The sequence below is a fragment of the Pleurodeles waltl genome, chromosome 8, assembly GCF_031143425.1.
Source record: "Pleurodeles waltl isolate 20211129_DDA chromosome 8, aPleWal1.hap1.20221129, whole genome shotgun sequence".
Classification (NCBI taxonomy): domain Eukaryota; kingdom Metazoa; phylum Chordata; class Amphibia; order Caudata; family Salamandridae; genus Pleurodeles; species Pleurodeles waltl.
The window spans coordinates 631,650,557-631,665,979 of NC_090447.1; the positions used below are offsets into that span (position 1 = coordinate 631,650,557).

Here is a 15,423-nt window from a genome sequence, read left to right on the forward strand (position 1 = left end):
AGATATTTCCACGGTACTCCGTAGAGTTTTTCATAAAGAGTTAAATATGTTAAAATTTGAAAATACACTGTAGTACACTATATTTGAGGGAGACCACGAGTGGCATACTGTGGGGCTAGGGGAGGTGACATCTGGCAACCTCCAGCCTTGGATATGGTCATCTGGACCTGCCCTCAGTGCACCAGTTGTGTGTACCTGAAGACTAGCAGCTTTGATCTTTATGCCTGTGAAGCTGTTACCTTACATCTTCATGTGAAGTGGAGCAAGCAGGACTAGCTACATTTTTGAAAGAATGGAAATGTCAAGAGGGAGCACCATGCATGTGGATAAAAAGGGAAGGACAAGAAAGATTCACCTTTGCCTAATACCTGAAAAGTCAATAAAAATATTTATCAATTAAAAAAAAAGGTAGTGAGCAGCAAGAGAAAAAAGCAAAATCCTACTCTCTAAATATCAATGCAAATCAACAGAACAAACCACAATAACAAACATAAAACAGTAACAATATAAAGCATCTAAAGGAATACTTTCACTTCGAACATTATTCGGTTATTCACAGCTTTTGATGAAAGAATATAAAAAAAAAAAAAAATTGTGACAATAAAAATTGGTGGACACTTTAAATAGCCAAATTTGATTTTGCTTATCAAGACAAAATTATAATGACATGGTTCTGCAGTGCCTTACTGCTACCTTTAAAAATCACCAGACAGAGTAGCAAACATTTGGTTTAGACAATATTTGCAGAAAATAAAGAGCAGAGGCCACATTTATTAACATTTGGTGCATCACAATTCCGCAAGACCACTTGTTGCACTGCACTGAGTATAATGGAGTGGGCAGGAATGCACCATATCTCATAAGACATGGTGCATTCCTGCTCTATCACTGCACTGGCGCACTATCTACATCCCAGTGCCAACATGGGTACCCTTGCACCATTGTGCCCTAGTGCCAATCTTGTTTTTGTTATATATCAATGTGCTTGATTGTGCCTTATTGAAGAAAAGGCTGGACATGCCAGTTTTTAGAAGAAGTCCATACCAGTGCTGTTGTATGCTGATGACATTGTCTTATTGTCTAGAAACCCAAATGGCCTTAAAACAGTCCTTGACTCTTTGCCGATTTTATGGTACAACTGAATTGAGAAATCAACTTTTTTAGAACTTTCATCATGGCCTGCAGCCCAAAAACGTTAAGTCTCGCTGTTTAGCTATTAGAAGAAAATAAATCAGAGGATCAATCAGTTTCTGCATTTGGGGATAACCCTTGACACTTATAGTACATTTGACCCGTGTGTTTCCTTTTGAAAACAGCAATTCTACAATCCATTGCTTTTCTATTTGATCTGGCCTCCGATACAGGACAAAACCCTACTGCTCCTTAATTGGAAATCTATAAAAATAAATGTATTCCAATTACTCTCTTGGGGCACAGGAATGTCAACAAATTTTAAATGGCGGAAAACAGGGTGAGTAGGCAGATTGTGGGTATCTACATGTGGAGCCCACACTAAGCTGTACATCAAGAGTTGCTTTAACCCCTTCTGTGCCGCGGACGTAGTGGTTACGTCCTGCGGCACAGTGCTGCTGTGCCGAGGACGTAACCACTACGTCCTCGGCACACAGCCCAGAGTGAGCGCTCTCGCTCCCTCTGTGGGGTTCCCCCCCACCCCCCCAAGTCAGGGATGGAAGGGGAAGCCCTGCCCTTTGTTTTTTGGCGCCAATGTCACGCAGGGGGAGCGACCCCGTAGGCAAGGGTCGCTCCCGGGGGGGGGGGTGGGGGGGCAAATTTATTTTAGGCCATTTCTGCCCCCCCGGGGGACAGATCGGCCTATTATTAGGCCGAACTGCCCCCGGGGGGGGGCAGAACACTCTAGGCGCCAGGGCAATTTTTTTTTTGTGTTTTTTTTTTTTGTTGTTTCTTTTTTTAGAGATGGGGAGCGACCCATCAGGCAAGGGTCGCTCCCCTGGGGGGGCAAATTGTATTTAGACCATTTCTGCACCCCTGGGGGCAGATTGGCCAATTTTAGGTCAATCTGCCCCCAAGGGGGCAGAAACCACAAGGCACCGGGGATTTGTTTTTTGGCGCCAATGTCACGCAGGGGGAGCGACCCCGTAGGCAAGGGTCGCTCCCGGGGGGGGGGTGTGCCGGTTGGGGGGGCAAATTTATTTTAGGCCATTTCTGCCCCCCCGGGGGACAGATCGGCCTATTTTTAGGCCGAACTGCCCCCGGGGGGGGGGGCAGAACACTCTAGGCGCCAGGGCAAATTTTTTTTTGTGTTTTTTTTTTTTGTTGTTTCTTTTTTTAGAGATGGGGAGCGACCCATCAGGCAAGGGTCGCTCCCCTGGGGGGGCAAATTGTATTTAGACCATTTCTGCCCCCCTGGGGGCAGATTGGCCAATTTTAGGTCAATCAGCCCCCTAGGGGGCAGAAACCACTAGGCACCGGGGATTTGTTTTTTGGCGCCATTGTCACGCAGGGGGAGCGACCCCGTAGGCAAGGGTCGCTCCCGGGGGGGGGGGGTGGGGGTTGGGGGGGCAAATTTATTTTAGGCCATTTCTGCCCCCCCGGGGGACAGATCGGCCTATTATTAGGCCGAACTACCCCCGGGGGGGGGGCAGAACACTCTAGGCGCCAGGGCAATTTTTTTTTTTGTGTTTTTTTTTTTTGTTGTTTCTTTTTTTAGAGATGGGGAGCGACCCATCAGGCAAGGGTCGCTCCCCTGGGGGGGCAAATTGTATTTAGACCATTTCTGCCCCCCTGGGGGCAGATTGGCCAATTTTGGGTCAATCTGCCCCCAAGGGGGCAGAAACCACAAGGCACCGGGGATTTGTTTTTTGGCGCCAATGTCACGCAGGGGGAGCGACCCCGTAGGCAAGGGTCGCTCCCGGGGGGGGGGTGGGGGTTGGGGGGGCAAATTTATTTTAGGCCATTTCTGCCCCCCCGGGGGACAGATCGGCCTATTTTTAGGCCGAACTGCCCCCGGGGGGGGGCAGAACACTCTAGGCGCCAGGGCAATTTTTTTTTTGTGTTTTTTTTTTTTGTTGTTTCTTTTTTTAGAGATGGGGAGCGACCCATCAGGCAAGGGTCGCTCCCATGGGGGGGCAAATTGTATTTAGACCATTTCTGCCCCCCTGGGGGCAGATTGGCCAATTTTAGGTCAATCTGCCCCCTAGGGGGCAGAAACCACTAGGCACCGGGGATTTGTTTTTTGGCGCCAATGTCACGCAGGGGGAGCGACCCCGTAGGCAAGGGTCGCTCCCGGGGGGGGGGGGTGCCGGTTGGGGGGGCAAATTTATTTTAGGCCATTTCTGCCCCCCCGGGGGACAGATCGGCCTATTATTAGGCCGAACTGCCCCCGGGGGGGGGCAGAACACTCTAGGCGCCAGGGCAATTTTTTTTTTGTGTTTTTTTTTTGTTGTTTCTTTTTTTAGAGATGGGGAGCGACCCATCAGGCAAGGGTCGCTCCCCTGGGGGGGGCAAATTGTATTTAGACCATTTCTGCCCCCCTGGGGGCAGATTGGCCAATTTTAGGTCAATCTTCCCCCTCGGGGGCAGAAACCACTAGGCACCGGGGATTTGTTTTTTGGCGCCAATGTCACGCAGGGGGAGCGACCCCGTAGGCAAGGGTCGTTCCCGGGGGGGGGGGGGGTTAGGGGGGCAAATTTATTTTAGGCCATTTCTGCCCCCCCGGGGGACAGATCGGCCTATTATTAGGCCGAACTGCCCCCGGGGGGGGGCAGAACACTCTAGGCGCCAGGGCAATTTTTTTTGTGTGTTTTTTTTTTTTTTTGTTTCATTTTTTAGAGATGGGGAGCGACCCATCAGGCAAGGGTCGCTCCCCTGGGGGGGCAAATTGTATTTAGACCATTTCTGCCCCCCTGGGGGCAGATTGGCCAATTTTAGGTCAATCTGCCCCCAAGGGGGCAGAAACCACTAGGCACCGGGGATTTGTTTTTTAGCGCCAATGTCACGCAGGGGGAGCGACCCCGTAGGCAATGGTCGCTCCCGGGGGGGGGGTGGGGGTTGGGGGGGCAAATTTATTTTAGGCCATTTCTGCCCCCCCGGGGGACAGATCGCCCTATTATTAGGCCGAACTGCCCCCCGGGGGGGGCAGAACACTCTAGGCACCAGGGCAATTTTTTTTTTGTGTGTTTTTTTTTTTGTTGTTTCTTTTTTTAGAGATGGGGAGCGACCCATCAGGCAAGGGTCGCTCCCCTGGGGGGGCAAATTGTATTTAGACCATTTCTGCCCCCCTGGGGGCAGATTGGCCAATTTTAGGTCAATCTGCCCCCAAGGGGGCAGAAACCACTAGGCACCGGGGATTTGTTTTTTGGCGCCAATGTCACGCAGGGGGAGCGACCCCGTAGGCAAGGGTCGCTCCCGGGGGGGGATGGGGGTTGGGGGGGCAAATTTATTTTAGGCCATTTCTGCCCCCCCGGGGGACAGATCGGCCTATTATTAGGCCGAACTGCCCCCGGGGGGGGGGGCAGAACACTCTAGGCACCAGGGCAATTTTTTTTTTGTGTTTTTTTTTTTTTTTGTTTCTTTTTTTAGAGATGGGGAGCGACCCATCAGGCAAGGGTCGCTCCCCTGGGGGGGCAAATTGTATTTAGACCATTTCTGCCCCCCTGGGGGCAGATTGGCAAATTTTAGGTCAATCTGCCCCCAAGGGGGCAGAAACCACTATGCACCGGGGATTTGTTTTTTGGCGCCAATGTCACGCAGGGGGAGCGACCCCGTAGGCAAGGGTCGCTCCCGGCGGGGGAGGGTGGGGGTTGGGGGGGCAAATTTATTTTAGGGCATTTCTGCCCCCCCCCCCTGGGGCCGGCTGAGCTACAGGCCAAACACCACAGGTAGGCACCTTGCAAAAAACACCTCTGTTTTCTGTGAAAAAATATGTTGTGTCCACGTTGTGTTTTGGGCCATTTCCTTTTGTGGGCGCTAGGCCTACCCACAGAAGTGATGTACCATTTTTATCGAGAGACTTAGGGGAACGCTGGGTGGAAGGAAATTTGTGGCTCCTCTCAGATTCCAGAACTTTCTGTCACCGAAATGAGAGGAAAAAGTGTTTTTTGGGCCAAATTTTGATGTTTGCAAAGGATTCTGGGTAACATAACCTGGTCAGAGCCCCGCAAGTCACCCCATCTTGGATTCCCCTGGGTTTCTAGTTTTCAAAAATGCACTGCTTTGCTAGGTTTCCTCAGGTGTCGGCTGAGCTACAGGCCAAAATCCACAGGTAGGCACTGCTTTTTAGAAAAAAATGTGATGTGTCCACGTTGTGTTTTGGGCCCTTTCCTTTCGTGGGCGCTAGTCCTACCCACACAAGTGAGGTATCATTTTTATCGGGAGACTTGGGGGAACGCTGGGTAGAAGGAAATTTGTGGCTCCTCTCAGATTCCAGAACTTTCTGCCACAGAAATGTGAGTAACATGTGTATTTTTAGCCAAATTTTGAGGTTTGCAAAGGATTCTGGGTAACAGAACCTGGTCCGAGCCCCGCAAGTCACCCCTCCTTGGATTCCCCTAGGTCTCTAGTTTTCAGAAATGCACAGGTTTGGTAGGTTTCCCTAGGTGCCGGCTGAGCTAGAGGCCAAAATCTACAGGTAGACACTTCGCAAAAAACACCTCTGTTTTTTTCCAAAATTTAGGATGTGTCCACGTTGCGCTTTGGGGTGTTTCCTGTCGCCGGCGCTAGGCCTACCCACGCAAGTGAGGTATCATTTTTATCGGGAGACTTGGGGGAACGCTGGGTAGAAGGAAATTTGTGGCTCCTCTCAGATTCCAGAACTTTCTGCCACAGAAATGTGAGTAACATGTGTATTTTTAGCCAAATTTTGAGGTTTGCAAAGGATTCTGGGTAACAGAACCTGGTCCGAGCCCCGCAAGTCACCCCTCCTTGGATTCCCCTAGGTCTCTAGTTTTCAGAAATGCACAGGTTTGGTAGGTTTCCCTAGGTGGCGGCTGAGCTAGAGGCCAAAATCTACAGGTAGTCACTTTGCTAAAAACAGCTCTGTTTTCTGTGATATGTCCACGTTGTGTTTTGGGGCATATCCTGTCGCGGGCGCTAGGCCTACCCACACAAGTGAGGTATCATTTTTATCGGGAGACGTGGGGGAACGCTGGGTGGAAGGAAATTTGTGGCTCCTCTCAGATTCCAGAACTTTCTGCCACAGAAATGTGAGGAACATGTGTTTTTTTAGCCAAATTTTGAGATTTGCAAAGGATTCTGGGTAACAGAACCTGGTCCGAGCCCCGCAAGTCACCCCTCCTTGGATTCCCCTAGGTCTCTAGTTTTCAGAAATGCACAGGTTTGGTAGGTTTCCCCAGGTGGCGGCTGAGCTAGAGGCCAAAATCTACAGGTAGTCACTTTGCTAAAAACAGCTCTGTTTTCTGTGATATGTCCACGTTGTGTTTTGGGGCATATCCTGTCGCGGGCGCTAGGCCTACCCACACAAGTGAGGTATCATTTTTATCGGGAGACATGGGGGAACGCTGGGTGGAAGGAAATTTGTGGCTCCTCTCAGATTCCAGAACTTTCTGCCACAGAAATGTGAGGAACATGTGTTTTTTTAGCCAAATTTTGAGGTTTGCAAAGGATTCTGGGTAACAGAACCTGGTCCGAGCCCCGCAAGTCACCCCTCCTTGGATTCCCCTAGGTCTCTAGTTTTCAGAAATGCACAGGTTTGGTAGGTTTCCCTAGGTGGCGGCTGAGCTAGAGGCCAAAATCTACAGGTAGTCACTTTGCTAAAAACAGCTCTGTTTCCTGTGATATGTCCACGTTGTGTTTTGGGGCATATCCTGTCGCGGGCGCTAGGCCTACCCACACAAGTGAGGTATCATTTTTATCGGGAGACGTGGGGGAACGCTGGGTGGAAGGAAATTTGTGGCTCCTCTCAGATTCCAGAACTTTCTGCCACAGAAATGTGAGGAACATGTGTTTTTTTAGCCAAATTTTGAGGTTTGCAAAGGATTCTGGGTAACAGAACCTGGTCCGAGCCCCACAAGTCACCCCTCCTTGGATTCCCCTAGGTCTCTAGTTTTCAGAAATGCACAGGGTTGGTAGGTTTCCCTAGGTGGCGGCTGAGCTAGAGGCCAAAATCTACAGGTAGTCACTTTGCTAAAAACAGCTCTGTTTTCTGTGATATGTCCACGTTGTGTTTTGGGGCATATCCTGTCGCGGGCGCTAGGCCTACCCACACAAGTGAGGTATCATTTTTATCGGGAGACGTGGGGGAACGCTGGGTGGAAGGAAATTTGTGGCTCCTCTCAGATTCCAGAACTTTCTGCCACAGAAATGTGAGGAACATGTGTTTTTTTAGCCAAATTTTGAGGTTTGCAAAGGATTCTGGGTAACAGAACCTGGTCCGAGCCCCGCAAGTCACCCCTCCTTGGATTCCCCTAGGTCTCTAGTTTTCAGAAATGCACAGGTTTGGTAGGTTTCCCTAGGTGGCGGCTGAGCTAGAGGCCAAAATCTACAGGTAGTCACTTTGCTAAAAACAGCTCTGTTTTCTGTGATATGTCCACGTTGTGTTTTGGGGCATATCCTGTCGCGGGCGCTAGGCCTACCCACACAAGTGAGGTATCATTTTTATCGGGAGACGTGGGGGAACGCTGGGTGGAAGGAAATTTGTGGCTCCTCTCAGATTCCAGAACTTTCTGCCACAGAAATGTGAGGAACATGTGTTTTTTTAGCGAAATTTTGAGGTTTGCAAAGGATTCTGGGTAACAGAACCTGGTCCGAGCCCCGCAAGTCACCCCTCCTTGGATTCCCCTAGGTCTCTAGTTTTCAGAAATGCACAGGTCTGGTAGGTTTCCCTAGGTGGCGGCTGAGCTAGAGGCCAAAATCTACAGCTAGTCACTTTGCTAAAAACAGCTCTGTTTTCTGTGATATGTCCACGTTGTGTTTTGGGGTATATCCTGTCGCGGGCGCTAGGCCTACCCACACAAGTGAGGTATCATTTTTATCGGGAGACGTGGGGGAATGCTGGGTGGAAGGAAATTTGTGGCTCCTCTCAGATTCCAGAACTTTCTGCCACAGAAATGTGAGGAACATGTGTTTTTTTAGCCAAATTTTGAGGTTTGCAAAGGATTCTGGGTAACAGAACCTGGTCCGAGCCACACAAGTCACCCCTCCTTGGATTCCCCTAGGTCTCTAGTTTTCAGAAATGCACAGGTTTGGTAGGTTTCCCTAGGTGGCGGCTGAGCTAGAGGCCAAAATCTACAGGTAGTCACTTTGCTAAAAACAGCTCTGTTTTCTGTGATGTGTCCACGTTGTGTTTTGGGGCATATCCTGTCGCGGGTGCTAGGCCTACCCACACAAGTGAGGTATCATTTTTATCGGGAGACGTGGGGGAACGCTGGGTGGAAGGAAATTTGTGGCTCCTCTCAGATTCGATAACTTTCTGCCACAGAAATGTGAGGAACATGTGTTTTTTTAGCCAAATTTTGAGGTTTGCAAAGGATTCTGGGTAACAGAACCTGGTCCGAGCCACACAAGTCACCCCTCCTTGGATTCCCCTAGGTCTCTAGTTTTCAGAAATGCACAGGTTTGGTAGGTTTCCCTAGGTGGCGGCTGAGCTAGAGGCCAAAATCTACAGGTAGTCACTTTGCTAAAAACAGCTCTGTTTTCTGTGATGTGTCCATGTTGTGTTTTGGGGCATATCCTGTCGCGGGTGCTAGGCCTACCCACACAAGTGAGGTACCATTTTTATCGGGAGACTTGGGGGAACATAGATTAGCAAAACAAGTACTATTGCCCCTTGTCTTTCTCTACATTTTTTCCTTCCAAATATAGGAGTGTGTGTAAAAAAGACATCTATTTGAGAAATTCCCTGTAATTCACGTGCTACTATGGTCACCCCGGAATTCAGAGATGTGCAAATAACCACTGCTCCTCAACACCTTATCTTGTGCCCTTTTTGGAAATGCAAAGGTTTTCTTGATAGCAATTTTTTACTCCTTATATTTCAGCAAATGAATTGCTGTATACCCGGTATAGAATGAAAACGCACTGCAGGGTGCAGCTCATTTATTGGCTCTGGGTTCCTCGGGTTCTTGATGAACCTACAAGCCCTATATATCCCCGCAACCAGAGGAGTACAGCAGACGTAACGGTATATTGCTTTCGATAATCTGACATTGCAGGGAAAAGTTACAGAGTAAAACGTAGAGAAAAATTGATGGTTTTTTCACCTCAATTTCAATATTTTTCTTTTTCAGCTGTTATTTTCTGTAGGAAACCCTTGTAGGATCTACACAAATGACCCCTTGCTGAATTCAGAATTTTGTCTACTTTTCAGAAATGTTTAGGTTTCTGGGATCCAGCATTGGTTTCATGACCATTCCTGTCACTGACTGGAAGGAGGCTGAAAGCACAAAAAATTGCACAAATGGGGTATGCCCCAGTAAAATGCCAAAATTGTGTGGAAAAATTGGGTTTTCTGATTCAAGTCTGCCTGTTCCTGAAAGCTGGGAAGCTGCTGAGTTTAGCACCGCAAACCCTTTGTTGATGCCATTTTCAGGGGAAAAACCACAAGCCTTCTTCTGCAGCCACTTTTTCCAATTTTTTTGAAAAAAACGAAATTTTCACTGTATTTTGGCCAATTCCTTGGCCTCCTTCAAGGGAACCCACAAAATCTGGGTACCTCTAGAATCCCTAGGATGTTGGAAAAAAAGGACGCAAATTTGGCTTGGTTAGCTTATGTGGACAAAAAGTTATGAGGGCCTAAGCGCGAACTGCCCCAAATAGGCAAAAAAAGGCCCGGCACAGGAGGGGGAAAAGGCCTGGCAGCGAAGGGGTTAAAAGCGTAGAAGACCACATTATTTGATTCCACTTGTCATTATGGTCCTTGATATGGTGTAATGACCCTGCCTCTCTCAACAACGATTTCATGGACGATAGCTTATCATGCTATGGCATCTGTCTATTTTTACAATTCGTTAGATTTGAAGGATTCTGTTAAAGGTTGTCTCATAATTTTTTTTTAGATTAACGTGGACCAAAAGTGAAGAGGGAAAAGCTTCTAAAAATCTATAAGTGAGATGTAAACCTGTACAGGTTCGTAGCCTTATCTCGACCTGGCTACCCACCTTGGGCGCGTATGATCTTAACAGGTTCAGATCATGCTCTACACCTTTGTTTTCCTTTGAGCCAATTTGATGCTCCAGAGTAGTTAGTTGCCTCTGCAATGAACTTTTACACAGACTTTATTTCATGTTTTTTCTTTTTTTAATTCCGATGCTTATGAGATTTCAATGCAAGAGATGCCGAGCTGTATTAGTTTATTTGCAAATCTTTATTTGCCTCGAGATCTGGTATGCCTAAAAGTACGTTCCTTTCTTGTCGATTGTTTTTTGTTGTTGAATTGTTGTGCTTTTGTGATCATTCTTAAGTGATTGAACGAAGAATTCATTACTATTACTTGTCTTTGAATATTTTGTGCTGATCAGCTATGTTTTCCATTTTAAAGATTCTGTTTCATTATTGTTCACACTTTATTCCCTGCTGGAGTATTTGATCCGCATATCCACTTCAGCTACTTCAGCAGAGAATGCTTTGAGCCTCATCCATGTGACATGTGGATCCTTAAGGAACGACTGTGGAGGCAGCACAGCCATAGCAAAACAAAGGAGAATGTTACTCCTCTAGTTCATTAGTCTGACATGATAATTTCTTACTAATAGCTTTGGATGGTGTGTTTTTTTCTGTCTGGTGATCTGTTACTCTGTTTATCTAATAATACTAGTAGTGAGATCTGCAATTAAAACATTGACTGGCTACATCACTGAGGACAAGGGATGGTTTTTGCTTTCATGAGCAAATGTCAAATGAGCCACTGCACAGAGGTACTGGTTTTCCACCTTTGGGAAATCCCAAAGATTAATAAAAAAGGAAGTCATCTCACGTTCCCAGGAGTACACCTGCAAACTATGATAGTTTCAGTTATTCTGACATGCTTTTGGAAACCTTTGTGAACAAGAAAACGTCATAAATGTACTCCTTTGTGGAAATATAATTCTGTCAATTATAATTTTGTGAATCAGGTCCATAGTATTTAAGGGTTTGACTTGTGGCTGTCCCAACAATCTACCATGCTGATGGCCCATGAAGAAAAATGCTGGGCACTCATGAAATCAACTTTTTTGATTAGACCAAAGTATCCTTGTTGTTGAATGATCTGCCCACAGACACAGTAATGATGGCAACCAGCATTTTGCATAAATTATTAGCATGCTTATTTCATGCAGAAATATGGCATGAGCCTTCACTGAGATCTTTATGCGTTGATATAAGATATAAGGCAGGGGTCAAATGTACCATATGAGATTACAATGTAAAATGATGGGTAAAGCAAAGCAAATAAGAAAAACCTTGTGTCCCTTAATTAATAATTAAATTCAAAGTTTTCATGTTCTCAAGTATTAAGTCTTGATCTTGCTTTCACACTAAGGGCCTCATCACAAGTTCAGCAGTCCACAGGGCTGCTGTAACCAGAGTGGCGGTCGGACCGCTGCACTCCTGGTGGAAGGACTGCCAGATTAAAACCCTGGCAGTGGAACTGCCAGGGGACTGCCGCCACCCCAGGATCATGGATCCCAGCGGGTGCCAGCGGTCTGAGTTGTTGTCAGCCACAGCAGTGCTGAGTTCAGCAGAGCTGTGCTGATCACAAGTTCCCTTTTCACCAGACTTTTCATGGTGTGGTCCCAGCAATGAAAAGACTGGCAGAAAGGCAGTGCAGGGGCCACAGGAGGCCTCCTGCCCTGCCCAGGACCATGTAGTGGACAGGTCTGGGCCCCACCTTCCCAGCACCCTCAAAATGCACACTGTCTGCTATGGCAGATAGTGTGCATTTCAAGTGTGCTGGGGGCCCCCTCTGCGCAATGGCATTGGCCTCGGCTCCATGAATCGAGGCCAATACTGCCACACTAATACGGAGGTTTCTGCCAGTCAGCCCAGTGGAAACATTGTGATCGGGCCGGTGGGAGGGGAGTAGACAGCTGTCTCCCAATGGTCCAATCCCCATGGGGATGGCGGGCCAATGGAATGAAATTGCCCCACAATTGAAATGCATCATTTGATTAGTGAAGGTTACAACTGCCAGACTCTTGTGAACCCCACAAATAATGTTCACCTCTAACTGGAGTAATTGAGTGATGGATCCTATTTCATTAATGTAGTTCGGAGGTCTCCACTATAGTTCAATGTTTTGCAGACTAAGCTGATGTGAATATCATAGTTTATATGGATGTAGAACACAGCATAGATTGACACAAAATAACAAACATGTCTCCAGTTGTTCTTTTTGCTTTATTTTGAACTTCAGATTAGTTTCTATATGTCTACGATCAATCTTTGATAGGATTCCAGCTACTGTGACTTTCCTTATTCCCTAGTAACAGCAGTATTGGTGCATCTTGCCTAATGCTCTTTTCATTGAAAAGTAATGGTAAATGATAAATGCATATCTTAAGGACCGTTCTGTTTCTCAAAAAGGTTTGAGGTCAGTAGAGGATCGTTTACCACCACTCCTACTACATGAAATTGTTGCATTGAACTTTATAGTAAGTCATTACACATTGTGCTTCCTACCATTGATTTTCTGTGTGTTTAGTGTCATACTCTGCCCAACATTAATAACCATTCCCTTTTTCTGGAGTAGCTTAGTACAACATTATTGCAATTTTCAAAGGTGGACTGTCTTCTAACAATGTTATGAATCTGTTGAGTACTCAGGTTTTTGAGGGATAGGTGCTGTGTAGAACATTGCTAAGCCCTCTTCGTGATCTCAACATTTACAATTTGGCTGTCCTGTTTGTAGGTCAGGAGTTAAGGGCAATACACAGATCTAGAGTGTAAGGATCATCTAATGGCTGCACTACAATACCACTCATTTGATTTGGTACCAGAATCGACTTTTAGACATTGTGCTATTGGAATATAATAGCAACAATATAGACAACGTGAAAACATGGTGGTAAGAATATATATGTAACCACAGATTTATTATATGTAACTCCACATATATGTACCTTTTAAAAATATATCTTCAAGGTACTTGAATAGTAAGTTAAGAATAGTAAATCTACACTTACCCATATATTTCACTCAGCAATATTCACATTTTTTGCTCCACTACTCCAGACGCACAATATTATTTTAGTCAACATTTTGACATAGAATCCTCATTAGTATGCTTTATACTAGCAGGACTGGACCAGCTGTAGAGAAAGCCTTCCTCTGAAATGAAAGCATGCATACAGTGATGCAGCTGAAGTTCAAGGAAGCAAGACCATTTATTGGCTCCGACACCCAGCAGGACCAAGTTATAATTTGCCTTTCTTCTACATGGGTCTGTAATATATGTCTGAATTGTGATGGGTAGATTAGTGGAATAGTGGTCTGTCAAATTAGTCCCAATTTGGGTGACCATCTTTCTTAAGAGTAGTGGTTATTGATATTTTTGGCTTAACTCTGCTTGAAGTTTTAAAAGCGATGTTCCGGTGAAAGAAGCAACAAGTGGAATAGAACATATTTGACAAGTTCTGCTGCCCTACCTCTGCAAAGCTTGTCCAAGAGACTTCAGTCATAAAAAGGATATCATTATGAGCCTTTTCACTTCAGCACATACAGTCTAAAGTTCTAATCCTGAAACAAAACATATATTAAACTAGAGCACGTGTCCTATAATGTTACGCATAAACTTTAATCTAAAAATTGTTAAAAGGGGAGGGGCATTTAAACTTTGCATACTATGCCTCAATTTTATTGTAATAATTTTGCTGGTTACCAGGTGGGGTGGCAGTTGAAAAATTTGGTGAATGCACTACGAGACGACCCGAGTGGTGTTATCTTAACTTTGAAAAAGCGACCTCAGAGCATGCTTACCTCAGCGCCTGCCTTACTGAAAAATATGAGATGGAAACCTCTTGCTCTGCAGGTAACAATGCTTAATCATAAGTCATACACCATCATTCTAGCCATAGATTATCTCTGCGATGCTTGTCTGTGCCTCATCTCAGCAGCATATGAATTTCCGTGTTATGCTTTTGAAAACTTGTCATTTAAGTAACCTCTGCACAATTGAACAGCTTGCCTTACAAAGTTCCATTTTCACAAGATTTTATGCTCTGACCAGCTGAATTGCATGACGTGCAGCAAATAACACATAGTGATGCCATGAAATGTATCTTGTCTTTTGTTGGCTTGACTGCAGATAGCAGCTTTGAGAGATATAGCCATGACCAATACTAGTTGTTAGTGGGTATATTTCTGAGCTGCTCCTGATCATTAGTAAAATTCCTAATGATACCAAGAGTCCTAACCCTAACTGGTTACTAATACCAAGGGATGAATATTAGATTAGTTTAATCTGCTAAAATGATTTAAAATTACTAGTTATGTTGTGCTTTTACCATCTATACTGCACTTCCCTTCTTGTTCAAAAACCTGCATGTCAAACCTATAGTACAGAAGTTTGAATCACCATATATATTTTTAATTACGCTATTTCTATTCTCTACCCATCAGACAAACCAGAGCTGTGGGCCAAGAAAGAATTAGAAATATAGAATTGAGTGTTAATGAAAGACATACTTACAGTTAGGTCAACTGCAGTCTTTTGTCCCTCAACATCACAGATCCTACTAGCCTTCAAAATGTTACCCTTCCAATCACATAGCTAGTTCATTAGCAATCCTTTCCTTGTCACATTTCCAAACCATTTCGTATATCTCAATTGCCTGACTTTACAGGAAGCATTTGCAACTCTTCACCACTCTTTCAATGAAGATATATTTGTGCATTTAAATTAGAATAATCTCTCAAACAACTCACAAATGCCTTTTGCTCTTAAACTTATTTTTCAGGGGCTATCATTTTCTTTTTTCTTTTCTTATAAATACTTTACAGATGATTATTACTGTATTGCCCATCTCAGTTCTATTAGTGAATTCATGCTGAAAAACATAGGTTTGCTGTTATGTGACATCAGGGCTGAAGAGAAGTAGTAAGGGGCTACTCTATTACCCACACAATGTAGTTAGCATACATATATAAAAGAGATCAGTTCCTTCAAAGTAATTTAAAATTAGAATTTTACAAGCCTTTAACGATTAAACACTGTCCCAATCATTACTCAATGGGAAGTATTAGAGACCACAATTTATGTGATAAAAGCAATAACAACGGAACCTTGACAGCAGCATGTATCCATCACATCTATACAAATAGATAATTATAACAAAAAATAGATATTTCAAAGGTAATAATTATAAACAACGATGTTGTAGCCTGATTGAGTAGTGTTCACTGCATAATCAAACAAATTAGGAAAGCAAAGAGCATATGGCTACCAATGAAGTACATTTGTCCAATACCATTGATATTTTGCCACTCTGTATTAGAAACAGTTCAATTCTA

General features: G+C 45.1%; 1 protein-coding gene across 2 annotated transcripts in view; it reads left to right on the top strand.

Annotated features, from left to right (window-relative positions):
• The window catches only part of CNKSR2 (connector enhancer of kinase suppressor of Ras 2), a 1,907,760-nt gene that overhangs the window by 1,258,924 nt on the left and 633,413 nt on the right, over positions 1–15,423 (top strand). Inside the window, exon 9 of one of the 2 annotated variants that reach the window (XM_069204730.1) lies at positions 13,796–13,942. The exons of the other annotated variant lie outside the window; for it this stretch is intronic. Within the exon in view, the coding sequence (XP_069060831.1) occupies positions 13,796–13,942 (147 nt within the window). The remainder of the gene's footprint in view (positions 1–13,795; positions 13,943–15,423) is intronic. 2 annotated transcript variants of the gene reach the window in all.